General features: G+C 44.4%; 1 protein-coding gene across 1 annotated transcript in view; it reads right to left on the reverse strand.

Moving 5' to 3' along the window:
• LOC145399104 (uncharacterized) overlaps positions 1 to 22,996 on the reverse strand; it is a 199,442-nt gene that overhangs the window by 24,752 nt on the left and 151,694 nt on the right. The window contains exons 20-22 of the mRNA XM_080271850.1: positions 22,261 to 22,429; positions 9,611 to 9,707; positions 6,595 to 6,740 (exon numbers count right to left, since the gene is read on the reverse strand). Coding sequence (XP_080127976.1) covers positions 6,595 to 6,740; positions 9,611 to 9,707; positions 22,261 to 22,429 — 412 coding nt within the window. The remainder of the gene's footprint in view (positions 1 to 6,594; positions 6,741 to 9,610; positions 9,708 to 22,260; positions 22,430 to 22,996) is intronic.

The following is a 22,996-nucleotide window of genomic DNA, read 5'->3' on the forward strand; positions in this document are numbered from 1 at the left end:
ACTGTGGCACCCCGTTTTCCTGGATAAATATATCCGATGTTACATTACGGGGCAATTTGACAGAGAAAGTCCTGTCCCTTAAGAAATTTGAAATAAAAATAGGCAAATTTCCTCCTAAACCATAAGCACAGAGTTTCATTAGTATACTGTGTCGCCATGTCAAGTCATAGGCCTTATGGATGTCCAAGAACACCCCTATCATGAATTCTTTATTGGCAAATGCCTCTGAAATACAATGTTCCAAATTCATAAAATGATCTAGTGAACTTCTGTATTTACGGAAGCCACATTTTTTATCATTTAACAAATTCTTTGATTCTAAAACAAAAAGAAGCCTATTATTAACCATTCGTTCCATGACCTTACATAGATAAGAAGTCAACACAATAGGACGAAATGAAGTGGGATTCATAAGACGACCAGCCTCTTTGGGTATCGGTATGACGTGCGCAAAGTGCCATGGGTTTGGGAACATTTGAGATGCCCAAATCTCATTGTACAATGCTAACATGGATCTTGTCTTTGTTTGTTTGTTTTGTTGATGATTAATGGCCATTGCCACGAACGTGGGGCATTAGGCCAGCCAGAATAATTGTACAGACTGGATGCACTCCCCCACCGTGGACCACCGACGATCTAAGGGGCCAGTCGAGGTGGGAGCATATGGTAAAATGCTCGAAGATCGGCTAGACGCACCTCCTCCCCCCTGACAATCACCGCAGGTCTTATGTCTTCATCTCGGTCAGCAGCTTGGAGCAGATCGTAAAGAGTGGTGTACGTTGTTTCTCCGAGCTGGTACGACTGGGTGTGAGCGCTGAGAGCCCAGAGGTGTCTATAGGAGGCTACGTCTAGCTGATCCTTTAGATCGATGATGGGAGGGTGAGATGGAGTGTCCTCCTCTGTCTAGGAGGGGGGGACTCACCAACTTCTTCCTCGGTCAAGGAGCCAGTCGAAGCTTCCTCGGCCATGGAGGCGGTGTCAGATGAGTCCCGCTCCTCCTCAGACATTGCTGGCGGCTGGTGGACTTCCGCCGTGGTCGTCATTGTAGTCGTAGCTTTGGTCAGGTCTGGGTCCGGGTCAGTTATCTGAGAGACTGTCTGTCGGTTGAGGGGGGCCTCCAGCCTAAGCCTCTTCCTCGGCGTCTGACGAGGAGCAGCAGGTCGTGTTGGTTGTGGGTGAGCCTGATGCTCCCGTCAGCGAGGGACAGGGTGTATATTGCGGGCAAAGCACTCGGGGATGATAAGACGAGGCAGCCCATTCTCCTCAAAGATCTTTGGGAGAAGAATGCGCAAAGCCCTCTTATCATCCCCACAAAAAGCCTTTGCCATCGCGATACACATCTCCATGACGAGGTTCATCTGTTCAGGGCTTCCAGGATCCCTGGCCTGACGTTCCCAGGCCGTGTAGCACTGCTGTGCATGGGTAGAACCCTGCACAGCAACACCGCCCGGCCCAGTAACATCCCTGGCCTCAGGACCCTTGGGGGTTCCAAACAGACTAAACTCCACTGATTCTTCATCACCAGGGGAGCGTTGGAGGTGCCGAAGGTTTGGTTTAATGATCGACTGGCGGTGCACAAAAATATCAACGCCAGTATCCTGGCGTTTGATGAATCCATACCCCACCATTACGTTAAACCAAACCATGGTCCCCCAGATCCTCTGGGCAGTGGAAGACTGTGGCTGGCTGGTTACCCCCATCAACGGGTCGCAGGCAATGGTAGCACGTCGTTCTTGCATGGCTGCTCTGTTCGCTCTCCGATCTTGTCGGTTTGTGCTGGTGGTTATAAGGAGGGTGACTGAGGTAGGTCAGGTTAGATTGAATTAATTAGAATAGGTGAAATTGTGGCTGGAGTGCCGATTGAAAGTCTTAGTGGTTTGTAGTGAGGTGTGCAGAGGGAAGGTGGGGACAATGGCTTGAATTTAGATTAAGTTAAATAAGACCAGTCAGGTTAGGTTAGATTGTTGATGAAGTGCTTCACGTCAGGGTAGATTAAGTATGATGGATTGGTTTTAATTAGTTCTGGAAGGGATAGCTGCGGTAAACTGAGACTGAGTTCAGTTTGGTTAGAATGTTAGGTTAGGTTTGACTTAATTAATCTATGAGGTTAGACTTAGATAGGTGTGATTAAATTTGGAAAATGGGTGGGGGTGAGTTGGGTTAATTTGTATTGTGGACAGGGTGGTTAAGGTTAGGATGTAAAGTTAAGTTAGAGAAGGTTAACTTGTAAATATAATGATGGGTTTGTCTGGGTTAGAATGAACTGGATAGCTCTCGCTGAATATCTGGCTCTGTTAGGTTAGGTTACTTGAGTTAGGTTCTAGATAGAATTACTCATGTTGGGTTCTGGCTGTGTTAGGGTTGGGTTCTGAACGGGATAAGTTGTGGCTGTGTTAGGTTAGGTTCACTTAGATTAAGTTAAGCTTAGATCGTAGGTAAGTTAGGTTGCATTCAAGAAATGTTCAGGTATGTTCACTTTGGTCGAGTTAGGGTGCATTATGACTGTTAAAATCAGCACCATGATTTATACTGCTGAGATTAGAGGACACTGCTAAAAATGATGTTCCATATTATGTCCTATGTTCTGTAACAGAGTGTTCTCACATAGAAACCCAAAGTAAGGGTGGATTCTTATCCGTCACCAGATCTGAGTCATAAATGAATGTAGACAGCAATGCCTAAACTCCCTAAACAAACTTTTGTCAGGATCACAGTTCAAGTAGGGTTGAGGTGTACTGTAACTAAGGGTGTTAGTGTTGTGGGTGATGGTGTAACCAATGATTTAGTGATAGCATCACTTATGATTTAACAGTGTCAGTAGCTTTTGGTGAACCTCCATGAGAACTGGACATATCAGATACATGTGATGGTATGTGAAATATCCGCTCAGTGGAGCGAGCCCGACACCACCACCCCAGAAGAAGGGCATATGGAGGTAACCCCCACCCCACAAGGAGACAATGGGGAGGTATTTCCGCGCTCCGAGCGGAAACGACATACATCCCTAGCGACCCGACGCCCCTCTCCTATGCAGCTGGACCACCAGGCCGTATTCAGTGTGAGTGCGTTACACTCTGATGGAGCAAGCTCTCACCAGAATTGGGGTGGGACTTGCAACAGCCAAGTCCCATGTAGGCAATTGAATGCAGTGTCCACTGGATCTGCCTCTAAAAGAGGAGGGGACTCCACCGGAGCCTCACGTCCTACTTTACCCCAGTGGAGCAGTGGCATAGTAGTGTCCTCCGGATCTACTGTAGGAGGAGTGACCACCAGTTGTCCTCCTTCTGCCACCCACCTCCGGGAGCCAGCACGTTGGCACGTCACCCAGATGACCTTCGCTGGTACTCCCCAGGAGGGCGGCGGGCCTAGGGGTGGCATCCACTGCATCTACCACCAGGGGGCAGACTACCCATCGTCTCCCAGCTGCATCATTCCCCGACAGCAGGAGGGTAATGTCCACCGGACCTGCGGCGCCCACCAGGAGACCCTATGGGCCTCCCCCTCAGGTCATCCCCGGGACAGCAGTCACCAGAAGAAGTGTCCACCAGATCTCCTTCGGCTGCTACCCTGGGCAGGAGCCTAGACGGTATCCACCGGATCTGCCTGGCTGAAGGGGTGTCCTCCGGACTTCCCTCTAGCTCCCTGGCACAGAGCTCCGTCAGGGACCGTCAGGCCTGCCTAGTAGGGGAGCAGACCACTGGTCGTTCCCCCTCCATGACTCCGGAGGTTCCCTTCAAGGGCAATGCCTCTTGCTTTGCCCACCCTTCCTGTGGCAGAGAGAGACGTCCCTCTCCCCTCCCCACCTGTACGGAGAGTGGAGACCGCTCCCCCACAGGTACCCTGCCAGAGACCAGACAGGGCAAGGCTACTCTAAGGCCAGGCATCTTGTCGCTGCAGCATCACCCTCATCACCTACAGACGATGGCGAACTCCCCCAGAGGGAGCGGCCGCAAACCACCCCTGAAGATCTCCTCCCCTAGGCGAGACCGCAGTCCCAGGTGTTGGCAAGCCCCCCATGACACCCACTGCAGCTGCCGGACTTCCCCCAGTGCAGGTGGCCACAGTCATCCCCTGATGGTCGCCTCCCCTAGGCAAGACCACAGCTCCAGGGAGGCAACGATAGTCCAGTGGCCAACCCTTGGCCCAGACCTGGTCAGGTCCGCCCCTGGGATACCCACCATGACTAAAGGCAGGCACCGTGCTGTGTGCCTCTTGGCCCTGTTTGGCCCTAGTCCCGAGGGCTACCACTCTCCCAGGGCCCCCACCAGAAAAGGGCTAACCACCATTCTGCCCTTCAGCTCCACCCAGACCCCAGGCGACCCTAATAGTGACTCCCATTGGGAACGCACCCCTGATGGCCTGCCCCCCATTCCCAGACACCATCTGCGGCTGCCAGAGTAGTGGCCCCAGGTGTGCCCTAGCACCACTCACCGCCTGTACCCATGAGTAGAAGTGCTCTGAACTGTGTCTATGCCCCCTGTCAATGTTCCCTCCCCTGGTGTTAGCATACGTCCCTGTGGAAAGTGATCCACCCACGTTACCCTAAGTGATATCGCAGCTTCAGCATATACTAAGTTGTGGACCCAGGGGAGAGTCTATGCTATCCTTGGTACCGGGACACCAATCCCGGCCATCTCACATGTGTTTCCCCCCCCCCCTTCAATACACAATTAACTCAGCAGATGTACAGTACAAGTGTTGTGTCCCCACCCCGTAGGCTATTGTGTGCAATATACCGTATCCCATGGTGATATCCCGTCTATGTCACGCGAGTGTACTGAGTGTAATATTCCGGTGCATTCATGTCATGCAAGAATACTGTGAAATAGTGTCACCTCCCGTCCATGTCATATAAGTGTATTACAAGTGACATACCATCACGTTCATGTCAAGTGAGTGAGTGAATTACAAGGCAGCCTATATCCCTCCTATGTCACGCGAGTGTATTATGAGTGATATAGCGCTGTGTCCATGTCACGCAAGTGTACTGTAAAGTGAGGTAATATCCCCGTCCATGTCACGTGCATGTTCATATCGAGATAGACTGTGTTAAAGATCCTATTGTGCCCTCACTCCTACATGTGTTCTAACAAGACATATCCAGTGTACTGTGTCATATGTGTATTGTATCGTGGTGGTAGTTAATGTAAGTGTGACCTATATTACTCTGTATTGTTTAATATATTTGTACTGTGTAGGATTGGTCATGCACTGTTGTGTATATCGTTGTCTGTAATTTTTGTATTTTGTTCCTTGCTTAATACACATGTGCATTTGATCAGTTTGTGTTTGAGCCTCCCCTCCTTGTCTGCATACTCTGGCCCAGTCAAGAACAAAGAACCCAAGGCCCACACCGTATCTGAACCTGAGGAGTCGGGGCCAGAATATGCTGCATAACAGTATAAATGATGGTGAAAGTGACGGTGTAAATGGCGTGGAAGTGATGTTGTTAGTGACGGTGTTTGTAATGATGTAAGTGATGGTGCAAGACAGTGTAACTGAACCTACAGGAAATATGACACATGAGTTGTAAGTGGTTTTACCTGTCCCATCCCGACTGTATTTCCACCACTGAACCCCCCCCAGTCCCGACCAATTTTGGAAAAAAAAAAATTTGGCTCAAACCTCCGCTTTTGGTGAGAAACATTGAAAATTCATAGAGAAATCGCTCACCTGAGGTTTAAAATACTGAGTACAGGTAGCAGTACCCCTTACCTTACTGCATTTTCTATTAGGCTGGCTCCAAAGAAAACGAGTTCTATGGGAGGGTAACTATTCCACACCACTCATAAACGGTATTTATTTATTTATTTGGTACGAATTTATATGTAGTACCAGAGTATATTGGTTTTCACACAGTAATATATGCAATATAAGCATTGTTTCACTCACCAGCACATCAACATGCCTGACCTTTTTTGATGACGTTACCTGATCATCATTTCTGACTGTTTCTTCCTCTAATGCTACGTAAACTTTGTCCTCCACATTGTTATCCATTGGGGAATCATTCTGGCCTTGATTTTCGTACTGTGGCATGACATGTCTTTACTGGCCAGGTCACTGGTAATAGGCCAATTGCCAAGACAATGGCGTGCAGGGAGGGAGTCATGTGGGGTAAGGCATTGACCCTGCCTGGCATCTTGTAGAGGAAGGTGTCCTGCGTATATGTACCAAAAATCATGTGCAAAATATGAAAATTGTGCAAATTAGGGACCTTGCAATTTGCTGCGTGTTTATATATGTCAGCGGGACTCACAGTGACAAAATGTGTGGACGTACTGTATATATATGTCAATGAGAGTCAGTGGGCTAGGAGATGGTGTCATATATGGTGTAGGTGATGGTGTTAGTGATGTGAGGGTGTGGTTTGTGCTGTGGGTAAGGATTAAATAATGGTGCAAGCGATGGTGAGAGTAGTGATGTGGGTAAGGGTGTAGGTGCTTGTACAAATGATGATATGGGCAGCGCGTAAGAAACGGTGTAGCCTAAGTGGTAAGGAAAGTGCTGGTGTAAGTGACTGTAAGTGATGGTGTGAGTTGTGTGTAAATGATGATGTAAATGTCTGTGAAATGGAGTGTGTAATGAACCTACTAGAGAAGTGGATACATGAGGTGCCGGTCTGGTAGTCGCCACCATCAATAACATCAAGGAAGTGCTCGGAGTGCAGGTGGCACAGTTTGTCGTTGAAACACCACTCGAAGCTCTGGCAGTCGATAGTCTTCTCTTGCGAGCAGCGCCTAAAGAAGAAAATATACAATAACGTGGATACAGTAGATGTCATGTTTCATTGCATATTTTAAAATATGATACAGTTTGATAATGTCAAACTGTGCAACAGTTATTCAGTTCACTGTCTCCAGATTTTTTATTAAATATTTTTCTTTTTTAAGATAATATTTGTCAAGAATAGTAACATTAACTAAGATTCATTGTTTCTTATTAACAGCTGACTCAGACTCGTGATTTTATCGTATACCTTCATAAGAAGGAAAAGGAAAAATTATTACATGGTACTGTAAATCCTCTTTCCGTTAGTCTTGCTTTCCCAGTTATAATAATAATAATAATAATAATTATTATTATTATTATTATTATTATTATTATTATCATTACTGTTATATAACAATAATAATAATAATAATTATTATTATTATTATTTTTATTATTATCATTACTGTTATATAACAATAATAACTCGAGGCCCCTCAAGGGAAGGAAGCACACCAGCCACGAGCCAATACATAACAAGCGCGGCTTGGAATATGACCTTGCCTTGACCTACTTTCACCAATTTCGAACCCGTAGGAGATTTTCATCCCTACTACAAACCTGTAAAATTTTGTGATGATACCTTGAGCGGTTGTGGAGCTATCGTGGTAACAGACACACAGACAGACAAACTGAAAATACTCATAAGAGATTTTCATCCCCACTACACACCTGTAAAATTTTGTAATGGTATCTTGAGCGGTTGTGAAGTTACCGTGGTAACAAACACAAACCTTGACCTACTTACACCAATTTCGAACTCTTGATCCATTTTCCCCCTACTACACACCTGTCAAATTTTGTGATGATATCTTTAGGGGTTGCGAAGTTATCATGCTAACGCACACACACACACACACACACACACACACACACACACACACACACACACACACACACACACACTGAAAACAATACCAGCTTTGCTATCGCGGCTGGTAATAACGATAATAATAATGATGGTGATGAAATGTGTTAATCTGTTGCTTGAGCCTTAACCCTTGCCAGAATTATGCAAATTGGCAAGTGTTAGCTTCAGCCTCCATACACCTCTCTTCGAGTAAACACTGTCTGGCCATGCTACCTGTGTAAAATTATTTAGTACATTAATACTAAGCTCTGGTTATGCGGTGAGGATAGTGGCGACCAATAGTCAGGATGACAGTGTCTGTGTGAAAAGGAGGTCTTGCTACAATTTCCGACGGTCATGCATTAGTTACTTATCATTTAAAACTAATATTTGACACCTACCTTCATGCAGGTCTGTGTCACCAACAAATATGTGATTATGTCAATGTTGTCAAGTGTACCAAGTGTACCTCTGGTTCACATTGATGCTGTCCCAAGTTTATATGTTGCCAGCTGTATGTTGTATCCGTACTAACTTGTCAGACATTCACTACGAGGGATAATGAGCATCGACAGTTAAGGTAGGTGTGGAAGGAAGAACACGTGTCTACTTCATTTCTTATACAGGGAGGGAACCGAATATCGATTGTCCCCCAGTTTTTCAACTTTATATTAACTGCAATTGCACACTGTTCAACCGCAGTGTAAACCTGGTAACAAGTACAAAAGTACTAGTTCTTAATGCGGGAAAATCAGGGCCTTAACATGGGGCATCGATAAAGTCTACGAAAGTGAATCATCTCGAGTCAGAAAAAAACACGTTAGTGAGAGACAGGTGGACAGGGCCGCTCCTAAAAATGCTTTCACATCTTAAAAAAAAAAAAAAAATCAAGTAGTGACACAGTACCTGCAAGACTGCTTCCGAGAGCTACAGTACAGAACTTCCTCGGTCAAGCTATCACTGACTCAAGATCCTTTATAGTGTTAATGCATAAGAGGAAATTAGTCTTTAACAGAAAGAAGAGTATAGAGTGTCACGCAAGGTTTTGAGAAACTTCACGAGGTTATTTTTTCATTAATTTTGAGCAAAAATGGTGTATCATTACGAGTCCAATTCCCAGCCGTAGCGCAGGAACAATTATATATGATATTATTTGCGAAAATGGTTTACCTCATATATCACTTGTAAGGCCACTAGTGACTGTAGCTTGGAAGAATCGCAACGGCTGAGGAGAGGACTCGCATTGTTATAAAATTCTGTACTCGAAAGCAGTGAAAGAAAAAGCTCCCCTCGCTGGATACCCTGTTTTTGGAAAACAATGAGACCAAAAAGCCGGAAATGCTATTAATTAATCTAAAATGCTGATCCGGAGACTCAGCAGACTGATGGAGATGCAGCTGCCTTGTGTTCCAATAAATATGGTATGGTAAGTGTTCCGACGTTACATTCTGAGAACAAATACACAAAAGCTGATCAATAACAGACAAGCAAATAGACAGATAGATAGATTGATTGATGGTTAGATATACAAACAGATATATATAACTATGTACAGTACCTACAGAGCACAATCCAAAATATTTTAGAACCTGTATATATATATATATATATATATATATATATATATATATATATATATATATATATATATATATATATATATATATATATATATATATCCTTCAAAATACAATTAGTAAGGCACGAGAATCTTTTGTAACCCAGCGAACATGCTGTTTTTCTGGAATAGTCATTCAGCAATTTATACAACATCACATTCAAGATATGAACTGATTGCTGAAATGAGAGCACAATTCAATGAAGCCGGTACGTGAATGCCGTATCTTAAACCTCATTAATGATGGAATATCTTACGGTACAATCAGTGTGAAAAATGGATATTCATACAACTTGTCTTTATCATATCTGAGAGAGAGAGAGAGAGAGAGATTAAAGAAGACAGACATCAAGGAAGAATACAGCACGTACCTGGCACATTCTTCGATGTGGTCCATTGTGTAGACGGGTCCTGAGGAGTTGAGTGCCACGCCGCCAAGCACAGGGCTGTAGTCCATCAGGTACGACCCTTCCAAAAAATAAGGCAAAAGTTTGTTTTCAAAATAACTCTTGTGTCCCTAGTCCATGATGCAGGACGGTGATGGGCATTTCCGTAAATTATGAAAGATAAGAATCCTGAAGTTGGTACCTATGAGCTTCACAACTATGAGCCGATAGCTGAAGTATTTATTCTCCCAACATATTCTCACACATAGCAACTTTGGACAAAAATGGGTTAAGATGAATATTTCCTGCATTCGGACTGCGTCAAGTGGTGCGTAGCCCGAAATTCATTTGCAGATTTATGCTCAAGGTGAGATAAGGTGTGTCAGGTACGACCCTTCCCAAAAATAAGGTAAACGTTTTCGTAAATGAAGTGAGGGAAAAGCCCAAAAACCCTGAGGTTTGTACCTATGAGCTTTACAACTATGAGCCGGGAACGAGTTGATAAGCCTATGTCCAGAGTTGGAAACGTAGATGGAAATACCAAGAGTTCAAACATTGCAACTGCAAGCCGTATGTTGGTTGATTGGTGAAACCATGCAGTCTTTGTGTACACCCACCACCTGTTTCAGTCACCTATTTCAGTTTGCGTTGTCATTCCCATCTCTCAGTGAATGCGAACCCTGTGTTACTTGACTCACTTTTCGAGCCACCTGTGTTGAGGAGGAAAGGGCAATCAGGGAAACCTCATGACGATGCAGGGGATGGGAGGCAGGGAGGATGACGGAGTTTAGTGCTTGAGGAAAGTACATAGAATAGTCGAATGGGAAAAACGAAGGACTTAGCTACGCCAAAATACTTCATACGCCTAGAAAAACGAAAGAAAATATATATATATATATATATATATATATATATATATATATATATATATATATATATATATATATATATATATATATATATATATATATATATATATATATATGGCATAGTATAATATATCATCACAATTTATTTTACAGTCTGACGACAGAACAGGTTATTCTTGCACAACATAGTCTGCTTAAACACACACACACACACACACACACACACACACACACACACACACACACACACACACACACACACACACACACACACACACACACTGGTAAAAGAGAGATGGTGTATCATTTCTGTAAACGTTTCCATTATTAAAATGGGATTATGTATGATTAATCCATCCATCTACCAGTCATTTCTTTTGTGCCGTTTCAGAAGCATAGGGGTCTGGGGCTCAGTTACTCAGTTCAGAAAGTTAAAGTGAGGATGACCCACCAAACCTGTCCAAGAGCTGCAGTTTATAACCGATAGAATATCAACCCCAGGAACGTAAACCCTTGCAGGTCCCATCCGTCTGGAGTGCCTTAATTCAACCACCAGTCGGCATTTTGGGGATATGCCTGTCTTCCTCCTTAGCCAATAGTTTCGCGGGCTACAGCAAACCATTTGGCTTGTCACTCAACGCAATGTCACCTGGATATAGTACTGTATCAAGTGAGTGAACGATGGGAGGCTATAATGCAAGTCTATAAAATGCTGTGACAATGTTTCTACTGGGCCAGAAAACACATTCATTTTACTTTAAATGCACATGGAAGTGTCCTGACCAATGTGCTCCCAGTATTCAGCTACAGTATACTGGCCGATGCTGGTCTAAATAAAAATAGCATTATAATATGCACTGTGTGTGTGTGTGTGTGTGTGTGTGTGTGTGTGTGTGTGTGTGTGTGTGTGTGTGTGTGTGTGTGTGTGTGTGTGTGTGTGTTTAGACTGGAAGGTGATGGTGTGGCAAGCAGATATGGCTTTTGAGACAGGGAAGGAATTAGGGTGTTATCAGGTGGAGTTAGGTCTGCCAGTGTCAGTCTTTGACGAGCCAGTAAACTGCTGCCACTACAAGCTAACATCAGTCGCGATCTGTGAAGATTTTTTTTCGGTTTTATTAAAAAAAAAAAAATGTCCTTAACAACCACACTCCATGATACGTGATGGTAGTAAATTTGCACTACAAGTGCACGAATACTTAAGATTAGACAAAATATTTTTAGTGATAAAATCTGGTAAGAGGTTAAAATAGGTTGAGCAGGTTACAAATACCTAAAGTATGCATTGGTTTTATTGCTGAATTTCAAAATATGAAACGTAATGAATAGAAACATTCTTACGATACGGTACGGTACGACCGGTTAGAAGGGTGACTGGCAGACGTTTCCGTAGGAACTAACCTTTGATTTTCACTGGTTTCTTACAGATACAAAGGGATAAAGCCAGACCTCTCGGACATGACACCTAAAGGAATGAGTTAAAAAAAATAATAATAATAATGAAATCAACTACATATTTATTGTCACGAAAATCAAATGGTGATCAGTTAACAACCCAGCTCTTCACTTTCTCCCGTCGTCGGGAATTAAGTATGCCGCATTATCTACACGTCACAGTGGAAGGATGTAGGGGAGGGGGAAACGGGTAAAAAGTGTTCGGTATGGATGAGGATGAATGGTGGGAGGACGTAGAGTGTGGCAGGATCATTATTGCTGTCGGTCTAAATTATAAATTGTGTCACCTTGGGCGAGGGATTAGATTTAGAAAATGGCTGGTATTGCTAGAGCAATTTTTCTGGATTTCTCGTGTTTAAAAGTCATATAACGGGATATTAACGATGTCTGGCTTATGAATGAAACTGAACTGATGGAAAACGTTGCTAGTTGGCATTGCTATCTAGGTTATGTTATTCAGTTCAGCTTAACAATTACTAGCCTACACATTTTTACATAGTTCAGCCACTGGTTGTGTGTGTGTGTGTGTGTGTGTGTGTGTGTGTGTGTGTGTGTGTGTGTGTGTGTGTGTGTGTGTGTGTGTGTGTGTATGTATGTATGTGTATCTGTACAGTATGTGCATGTGTAAGTGCAAGTCCTCAACGCGTGTAGTGCGTTGAACATAGGGTGAGAAAAGCGAGTTGGTGTAGGGGTACAGGAAAGCACACCCGAGGCTCTTCCTGCCCATCCTCTTTCCTTTTTTGCCCTGATCCCAGTGTATACTTTGATCATCCTCCACTGTTCTCAATGCCATTTGAAGCTTGATAATATGTTATAATTATGGAACCCGCATAACAATCTTTCTGAAAGCCTTGTTATCGTGAAACAAGTCTGTGGGAATTTTTTGTACGGAATTTATTGAACTAAAAGAGAACTGAATTTATAATGAAATGGGTTGATATGCGTTGGGCATTACCTGTGCAGTACTTGAACGGGACGTTGCCTTACGATCAAGTGTTCAGTTCCTGTTGAGGTAACGAGAGGTTGATCATAACCCATTTGTGGCCAGTGTCCTCAGAATAAGACGGAACTGATCGTTTTCAAAAGTTACCAAAGAGGGGAGCCTCGGGGTAGGGATTATGAGCTTCGCGACTATGAGCCGATAGGCGGAGGGCGGTACACTCGGTACCCTTCCAGTACAATCCCTCACACAGGAACCCTGGGAGCTAATGGGTTATGAACTGGCGAATCTATCAGTTTCTTTAATGACGCCAAAAACGTGTCATTCACCTATCCTTTATTCCTCTGCACTACCGTGGCTTGGACATTAAATTCCACCTCCACGAAAGGACTGTTATGGAACTGACAGTTACATTTTATGTTGCATACTGAATTATTTGTGTTAAAATATTATTACTGGGAGCTAAGGGTGAAACAAAAATATTACAAATGGTGAAATCAGTTTCAGTATTATCTGCATTGTAATAATCATGTACAGTCACGCGCACTAATTTCTGCTCAGGGGTTACCCCTTCCTTCCCCCCTCTACCCTGGACAGAGGGAAGGGGGGAATCGCAAACAAGTCTACCCCGCCTTCTGCCCCCAACTCCCCCACCCTCCACCTCCAGCTGCCAGTTACTGATTAGACGCAAATTTTCTCATGTCCTGTAAACATGACTAAACTGTCGTCGCACACGCTTTCAACGGCCAAGATTTGGACTATATTTTTAGAATAAATTATTACCGTATTGAACTGCATTCTCAAATTGAAAATATTCACCATCATTGTAATCCAGTGTCGTCCGCTGCACAATTCTGGGTTCCAGTGCTTACCTTTTCACTTCCCCCAGCTGTCTCTCTCTCTCTCTCTCTCTCTCTGAATTTACTTTTCCCACTCATTCTTTCTTTTTAAATTCATATAACTTTTCTTTGCTTCTCTCCCCTTGCTCTCTCGTTCTTTGTCTTAAATCTTCCCCGCCTCTCACCCCTCCCCTCCCCCCACCTTAGGCCTGATCAGCAGTCAGTTATACCGTCAACCATTGAATGAGGAGTTTGACTGGGACAGGGAAGGTTTGGAGCCAGCAGATCCAGTTGTTAGAATGACTATATTTGTAGTCGCCACGCTGTCAGTGCAAAATTTAAGTCGTGTGTGTGTGTGTGTGTGTGTGTGTGTGTGTGTGTGTGTGTGTGTGTGCAGTTTATAAGCCCAGCTACCCACCTATGTGAAGTGGAACGGTCACTCTAATAAAAATTACGATTATTGGTCTGGTTTTCTCTATTTGAACTTGGCACAATGAGAAATACAATTATACATATAAAAAAAAATAGCTTTCCATACATCTGACCTAAGTTTGTGTGATAAATGTGAAGGAGCGGTGACGGTATAACTGACTGCTGATCAGGCCTAAGTTGGGGGAGGGGAGGGGTGAGAGGCGGGGAAGATTTAAGACAAAGAACGAGAGAGTAGGGGGAGAGAAGCAAAGAGAAGTTATATAAATTTAAAAAGAAAGAATGAGTGGGAAAAGTAAATTCAGAGAGAGAGAGAGAGAGAGAGAGAGAGAGAGAGAGAGAGCGAGACAGCTGGGGGAAGTGAAAAGGTAAGCACTGGAACCCAGAATTGTGCAGCGGACGACACTGGATTACAACGATGGTGAATATTTTCAATTTGAGAATGCAGTTCAATACGGTAATAATTTATTCTAAAAATATAGTGCAAATCTTGGCCGTTGAAAGCGTGTGCGACGACAGTTTAGTCATGTTTACAGGACATGAGAAAATTTGCGTCTAATCAGTAACTGGCAGCTGGAGGTGGAGAGTGGGGAAGTTGGGGGCAGAAGGCGGGGTAGACTTGTTCGCGATTCCCCCCTTCCCTCTGCCCAGGGTAGAGGGGGGAAGGAAGGGGTAACCCCTGAGCAGAAATTAGTACGCGTGACTGTACAATTAAGCAACGCGGGATTATCTGAATTTTGTTGCCATTGTTGCTGGAAATAACTTTTCAATAATCCTTCACTCCCCTAAAACCATTAATCATACAGCACCAAAAGCCACAGTGTAGCCTGTACTTATATGGCACAATCTCACCCAGCATTACTACAACATCTCATCCAACCTAATTGTTTTTCCCACGTTCATTTCCGTACACTCTTCCCTCATACACACTCATTTTTCATCATAACCTTCAGTGGGAAAAATACATCCACGATTTATACGTTGTTCCTTGCAGTACAACAGGAGGCACGGTGACTCAGTGGTAGAGCATCAAGCTCATAATCGGGGGATTGCAAGTTCGAGCCTCGCACGGGACTGCCGTGCCGGGAGTGGTAGCGCTTTCCTGTAACCTAGCGGGGCTATATGGCCATAGTTGCCTAGCTCGGGGATTAAATCCCCTTGCAGTACAACAAACACTCGTTTATTTTGCTTGCAGTTATCAAATCATTTCTTCACATGAAAATAAAGAGCTAAATGGCACGACATCTCCCTGGGAGAGACCAGAACCGACTAATCTTTGATCAAAGTTCTCAGTCTCTAATAATAAAAACAAAAACTTTAAGGCTTATATTTCAGGCCTCAGTAACTTATTATAAGTAAGCCAAATTAAAAAATAAATGTTTGACTCTCATGTGCATAGTGATATAGTTTTCACCATATATTAACCCCTAACAGCCAACTGACGTGTATAGCTGTCACGATTCAGGGCGTGGAGCGCCGCCAGCTGACGTGATATACCGCATTCACCTTCCCACCACCCTTTCAACTCGCAACCATTTTCTATGATACCCACTGGGCAGGTAGGACCCCCAGGTACTGCTGTACACAGCAGCGGTAGCGTGAGGAGCCATGTCTTCTTCCTCGTCATTGTCTGATTCCCTTGCACTGCATGAAGGGCTGATTGCCTCATCAACCCCCACAAAAGTTCTGCCTTTAGTACCGGGGAAAGGGCTAAGTGATAGTGCAATTGGACGTGCCTTGGACGACACCATGTCCTCACGAACACTCAGTGAGAGCACGTCATTGAAGGAGAGGAAGAGCTACCATGTGGAGAGCAAGCTCTCTCACCCTCCGACCTCTACCCACTCTCCAACGCCAGAGAAGGCTCTGAGACTTCTTCAGGAAGAGGGAAGAGCCTATGAATGATGAATTCGGGGAGGAGGCAACTGATGACCCAGAACATCGGGAAGGTGACTGGACCTGGCAGTCACCTGTGGAATTAATGCCGAAGAGCTGTCTCTCCAACATCCTCGCCACCTGCTCGCCGATGTATCATCCTTCAATGCTCCCCAACACCTCAGCCTAGCACCTCAAGGGCTGATTCTCCCCAACTGGGCCCTTTGGGAGTGGTATTTCCCACATAGGCCCCACGAGGAGATATGCGGCACCGAGCATCTCCCCAGGCAAGTTCCACATCATGTGAGTCATCACCCGCTTACTCCCTCACCTCCCACACCTCTCCCTCTCCTTTCCCCCAACACGCTGCCCGTGGGCGTGCACGTGGGCGTGCACGAGTGATAAGAAACGTCCTGCAACTGCCAGAGGACTGGCTCTACCACGTGTGGGCAGAGTCGATACCTTTGTGTGGAAGGATGGTCCTGGCTTTGAGCCGTCTGTGTCGGCATTTGATGAGGAGGGTGAAGGTGTGTAGGAGGATGAGCTTCCCCCCAGGCCCTGGACTACTAGCAGTTTGTTCAGGGCAATTTTCACAACTGCTGTAATGCAGTACCTGGTGGAGATCAATTTCCATTAGGCCATGTGTGTGTGGTGGCTGGACGTGGCTGCCAGTGAGAGTATGCACATGAGTGACTGGATACCTCTGGAGGTGGGGGAGATGTTTGTGTTGCTCGCCCTTACCATGCTGATGGCGTACATAAGAAAACATGTGCTCCATGACTGTTGGTCAATTGATGAACTCGTGGGCACACCTGTCTTCGGCAAGTACTGTATATGGCCCATGATAGGTACCTGGCCATCTTAAGGTTCCTTCACTTCAACAGAAATTACGGGCCTGCACCGACGACAGGTTATGGAAAATAAGACCAATGCTAATCATGCTCAAGGAGTCATTTTCCAGGGTTTTTCATCTGTTCCAGAAAGTGTTTGTCCTCAAATTCTTTGTGCGTTGCGACTGCAAAACTGGATATATGCTGGATATGATAGTTTATTTAGCAACAGATGTTGATATACCTAGTGACGATCCTCATGGGTTCTCGACATCAGTAGTGAAAGTGTTCATGGAAAGTTATTTCAACAGGCACCACATTCTGTATACCGATAATTATTACACTGCCCTGGCATTGACCAAATATTTGCTTGACCATGGTACTGGGTCCTGTGGAACCGTTAGGGCCAACAGAAAGAATTTCCCAGAATTTCTTGCAAATACTGAGAAAGGAGCCCTTCTGACCAAGAAATGTGGCAACATGTTAGCCCTTCTCTGCCATGACAGGAGACGGGCTCACATGTTGTCGACAGTACATAAAGATGAGTTGGGAGAAACTCACTGCAGGTGGTACAAGAAGGCGTTTTTACACCTTCTTGATATAGCCGTGCTGAACAGTTACATACTGTTCAAGGAGCTCATCGGGAAACAGACTACAGGACCAGGGAACCCGTGATAAAGCCAAATGCTGTCACGATTATAATGTCAACATGCGGCTGGCTGATAAATTGGACACGCAAATTGGTGAGGCTGATTGCCTGCGTAAATCCTGCAGGTGGTACAAGAAGGCGTTTTTACACCTTCTTGATATACCCGTGCTGAACAGTTACATACAGTTCAAGGAGCTCATCGGGAAACCTTTCTCTATGAAAGTTTGAGAGAGAGCTGGCACGTGAACTCCTTGAGGAATATTCAGTTGCTCAGGTGAAAGGTGCTAGGCGGGGAACAACGGCTACAGCAGATAGGCTCAGCTAAGCTGAGTATTTCCGGCGGCACAAGCTGGTGGAGGTTGGCCATATTGCAGCAGGTCGTCTGGCCTACAGGCGGTGCCACGTCTGCCACACGACCAAACGCCGTCCCCCAGCACAAAAAGAGACCTCATACCAATGTGCAGAGTGCAAGGTCCCCCTATTCCCTAAATGCTTCTCAGAGTACCGTATCACTCCGAGCCTGACTACTGAGCAGGTGTGTGGGAAACTGTAAATAGTGTACAAGGAATGCACAAGTTTGTGTATTTCTATGAATGAGTAAAATATTCGATATTATAAGTGATTTATAGTAAGTGCTATGATATAAGTGTTTTATAATAAGTTCTACAAGTGCAGTGCATAAAGAGTTCCTGTTTAATGGATAATAGCGAAAAAATTATTGGAAATACTTTGAGTTACCCTACCTGTTACCTGAAAGAAAACCACATGTGAGCGGACCAGAAAGAAAATTACCTGGTTGGATGTAACACAATTATTTCACTCAATACTCAGGAAAATTGTGTTCAATATGAGCATCAGTGTATCATACCTGTTACCTGAAAGGAAACCACCTGTGAGCGGGCCAAAAAGAAATTTACCTGGTTGACCATAAGAAAATTATTTCACTCGATACTCAGGAAAATTGTGCTGAATATGAGCATCAGTGTATCCTACCTGTTACCTGAAAGAAAGCCACTTGTGAGCAGGCCAGAAAGAAAATTATCTGGTTGCCTGTAACTAAATTATTTCACTCAATACCCAAGGGATTTGTGCTGAATATGAGCATCAGTGTATATGTGATGTGAAGTACAAATAATGTAAGTTGTGCATAACATTTATAAGTTTTTCACGATAACCCTGATTAGTATTAAGTTAGTCTGAATTATAGTACAAATAATTACCTCAGACTCAACGATAATGCGTGAAACAACCACAACATTTACTTATCAAAGTGCAATTACCCGTAATTGTGATGTTAAGTGCAATTATAGGCGTCGTAGTAAAGGGAAAATATTATAACTGACGGAAGAAGTGAGTACAGAAAAACGAAGAGCTGTTTCCTTTCCCACACACCTACGGGGCATAGTGCAGTGGTACTATAAAACAGGCGGATAACCTTTTGGGGAGTCACATGGACGGGGTGATGACTCATCCTTATGACAGTGAGTAAGAGGAAGTCTGGAAACGAGTGGAATTTACCACATTCCTTCCAGGGCTGCACGGGCAGTGTTACAATCACCACTCCGGTCATTGCTGGCAACGCTAGCCACCGAGGCCAAGGCCACGGCCAGTGGCGGACTGTCGGATCCTCCCCACCAAACGTGAAAAAACATTCCTCTTCAACTCATCCGTACTCATCCACGGGACCACCTAGAGACCTCGGGATACCTTCATTGGAAAGAGGAAGAGTTGGTGAGTCTTCTGAGTTTTTTTTTTTTTTTTTTTTTTGCTTCTCTAGCTATTATAGTTTGGCAGATATTAGGGTTTGAAGTAAGGGTATTTTTGCCAAAATTTCGGAAATCCACGGTAAGGAGTGAGCGGCGGCCGGAAACCCCTGACGGCTAAGGATTAAAGGAGAACAAATATAAGAACGTCTGATTGGCTGAAATGCATACAGAGAGCAGTGTTGTCATCATAGCTGACTTCAGATGTTATATTAAGAACATTCTGGGTGATTTCATGTCAAATAATATTATACTATTGTTCCTGACGATAGGTTGCTGCAAAAGGATGAAATGCTTATTATATAAACAGTTCTCGAATGGAAGAGCGATGCCAGAGCCCGTGTGTGTGTGTGTGTAATTCACCGAGTCGGTCAGGATCACTTGATGGTCGTGATCGTCAGCTTTTACCCTCCCGGAAGGGAGCTGAGAGCTCATAATATAGTCAGCTCGAAGGGCAAGGCTGTGACCTTCACACGCACACACCCATCTCCTTGCTCAAAGGGGACAGTAACCACCCACTTCGTCAGTGAAACTTTTCGCAACCTGAGCGAGGCGCGAACTCTCATCTACCAGGTGGCAAGCGAGAACACTACCACTGAGCCAGCGAGCGGTGTGTAATTCACCGGGTCGGTCAGGATCACTTGATGGTCGTGATCGTCAGCTTTTACCCTCCCGGAAGGGAGCTGAGAGCTCATATAGTCCGATCTAAGGGCAAGGCTGTGACTCACACGCACACACCCATCTCCTTGCTCAAAGGGGACAGTAACCACCCACTTCGTCAGTGAAACTTTTCGCAACCTGAGCGAGGCGCGAACTCCCGTCAACCAGATGGCAAGCCAGAACGTTACCACTGCGCCAGCGAGCGGTGTGTGTGTATGTGTGTGTGTGTGTGTGTGTGTGTGTGTGTGTAAGCAGAGTTTATGTTCAGATGGATTAACCTGTTCAGTTGTAAATAAGTAAAATAAATTGTGACGATATGTTATGCCGCATATTTTTCTTTATTTTTTCCTCAGTGTATTAAGTATATCAGTGTAGCTAAGTCCTTCGTTTTCCCTATTCCCGTTTTCTGTATACTCTCCTCAAGCACCAAACCCCGTCATCCTCCCTTCCTCCCACCCCCCCCGCATCGACCTAAAGTTCCCCTGTCTGCCCTTTCCCCGCCCACCACAGGTTGGGATTCACGGACGGATGGGATTGACAACGTTGATGTTAACAGATAGAAGTGCTCACGGACGTATATTCAGGTGTACACCAGTTACCCTCTCCCTCCTCCCTCTCATCTTTTTTACCTGTTGGTTATAATGTGGGATATAGTAATGCTGAGTGAGACTTCTTTCCAATATTATAAAAATTAGTTAATCAGAGACACTAGAAACAAATGTTATAGTTAAGTCTACATTTTTTCTCTCATAGACCTAAGTCGTACGTTTTCCGTCGGTAAGTATATGAGAATTATGAAATTCTTGGCTTGTATTCAATGAATTTTTAAATATAATATTAATCCTCTCAGTACAATGACAGCTTTTCTATTTAGGTACGAGTATTCAAATGGCAGACGATTGCAATAAGCATAATAGAGAATTTTACCATGAAAACAATATCTTAAGCTGCTAGAACTAAACATATAAGTCGTCATCGTACTCAAGGAATTCTTCATTCAGCGACAATGAATTAGTAATAGTGAAGCAGTAATATTAATCATTTGATACGGTACACCTAAGGATATTTCAGACATGTGCTTATCTCCAGAGTATCACGAAGTCCATCACCATCCATAAGCTTATCCATACAGTTAAGAAGCAGGAGTGTTAGCTGCGTGGTACTGGAAGGTGTCAAGAGTTGCCAGATAGCCTGCTGTTGTGAGCGGAGGTATTTTGTAAAGTTATGCATTAATTTGTATTCGTTTTCTCTGTGTAATGTTTTATTTGGATGATTATGCAATATTCAGATTATATTCCAGCTTGTATGCTAAAGCATTGAGAGTGCTACGCAATGTAAGAAAGCCCTGGAATATTTTGGATGTCTCCGATATAGAGCACTTGTTGCTAGGAGTATGTACTGTACTAGAACATTCGAGTTTCAGGCAAGCCCATGAAAGGAGTTTGTCAGTTTAGTTTTACTTGTGGCCTTGCGAAGTTAGTGTACTTGTGAAATCAGTGAGGTGTAGTGGCAAGCTTACAGTGTAATTACTTGTAAATAAAGGCAACGAACGCGAGACGCTTGTGTTATTACCACCGCCGACGCCTGAAGGGCTGACCCTACGAAGAACGATTCACTGGGCGACGTCCTTGCTGTTGGAACCTGTGGCAGTCCGGGACCTGGACATAATAATAATAATAAATCTGTCTTCCTGTCTCTCAGTCAACCGTGTCCGCTACCAGCACAATGATTCTTACTCCATTTCGGTGTTCACACCTTTTCGCTTTATTTCCTCACATTACCCAAAGAAAATGAGTCAGATTCACAGGATTCACTGTTTGAACAGCAACGCCAGAAATAAGGCGATATGACGCAACGATACATGTTTTGATGCTTGCAACCCAAAAATGCAACCAGTTAAGAGAGAGAGAGAGAGAGAGAGAGAGAGAGAGAGACGCTTTGTGGTTAAAAACTGAGTTACTTAGCTTTGCTGTTTAACACGTCTTTAACATCCCCATCATTTGATTTGACATTGACCCGGATAAAGTGTACACGTCAGGTTGAGAACCACTACTCAGTAAGCACCACAATCACCCGAGCCACGAGTGCACCCACCTACACTGTCTTCTCGTTTATGTATAAAAGCACACGGAAATCTGGAGACGAGTATACCCGGTCGCCGTGTCTCCATACCTGTCTTCTCAGTTTACTGTCAGATTCCCTAGCCTATCTTTCTTAACCGGACCACCATTTCCCCAGAGTTTTTGCCTATATTCCTGAATGTCTCTCAGCACCTTTACCCCCATTTACCCTCACACCACCCCACCTCAGCTTAGTCGAAGCCCCTTACTGGCGTGAACGTAGGAGTGGCTGTGTGCACTTAATTCGGTCCCGTTCATGTCGTTGAAATGTGTAGCCGAGAGGCGGCACAGGTTCTCCTCTGTCATGTGAACAGCTGTCTCGCACCGATACTCTTTCCAGTTGACACAGCGGCTCAGGCACTCGTACAGATCAGACACCTGGGGGGCAGAGAAGATAAGGCAGGTAGAGAAGCTGCCAGGCGCAAGGACGTAGAGGAAGGTGGGGAAACGGAGGGGTGTGGGGTGAAGTAGAGTCAGGGAGAAAGGGTGGGAGTTAAGAGGATATTGAGAAATAAGAGGTAGGAGAGAGGGATATTCGGGGATGAACGAACATAGGGAGATGTGGATGGATGAAGGAGATAGGGAGGTGGAAGGATGTGGATGGAAGTGGAAAGATTTATTTTTTTTCCTACTGACCATTGGGACCGACACCCCTGGTCGTTAAAGGCAGATATGCATACATACATACATACATACATACATACAACACACACACACACACACACACACACGCACACACACACACACACAATCTATCTATCTATCTATTGCCAGACGCCATAATCATGTATATATATATATATATATATATATATATATATATATATATATATATATATATATATATATATATATACACCCCTGCGCAGTTGTTGACTTTATACACTGGTTTTACTCGCCCCTGTGTAGAGTACACCTCTCATGTATGGGGAGGCTCCCCACACA

Source organism: Coenobita brevimanus, chromosome 47, assembly GCF_032717465.1.
Source record: "Coenobita brevimanus isolate Jiangsu-jjx chromosome 47, ASM3271746v2, whole genome shotgun sequence".
In the NCBI taxonomy this organism is placed as follows: domain Eukaryota; kingdom Metazoa; phylum Arthropoda; class Malacostraca; order Decapoda; family Coenobitidae; genus Coenobita; species Coenobita brevimanus.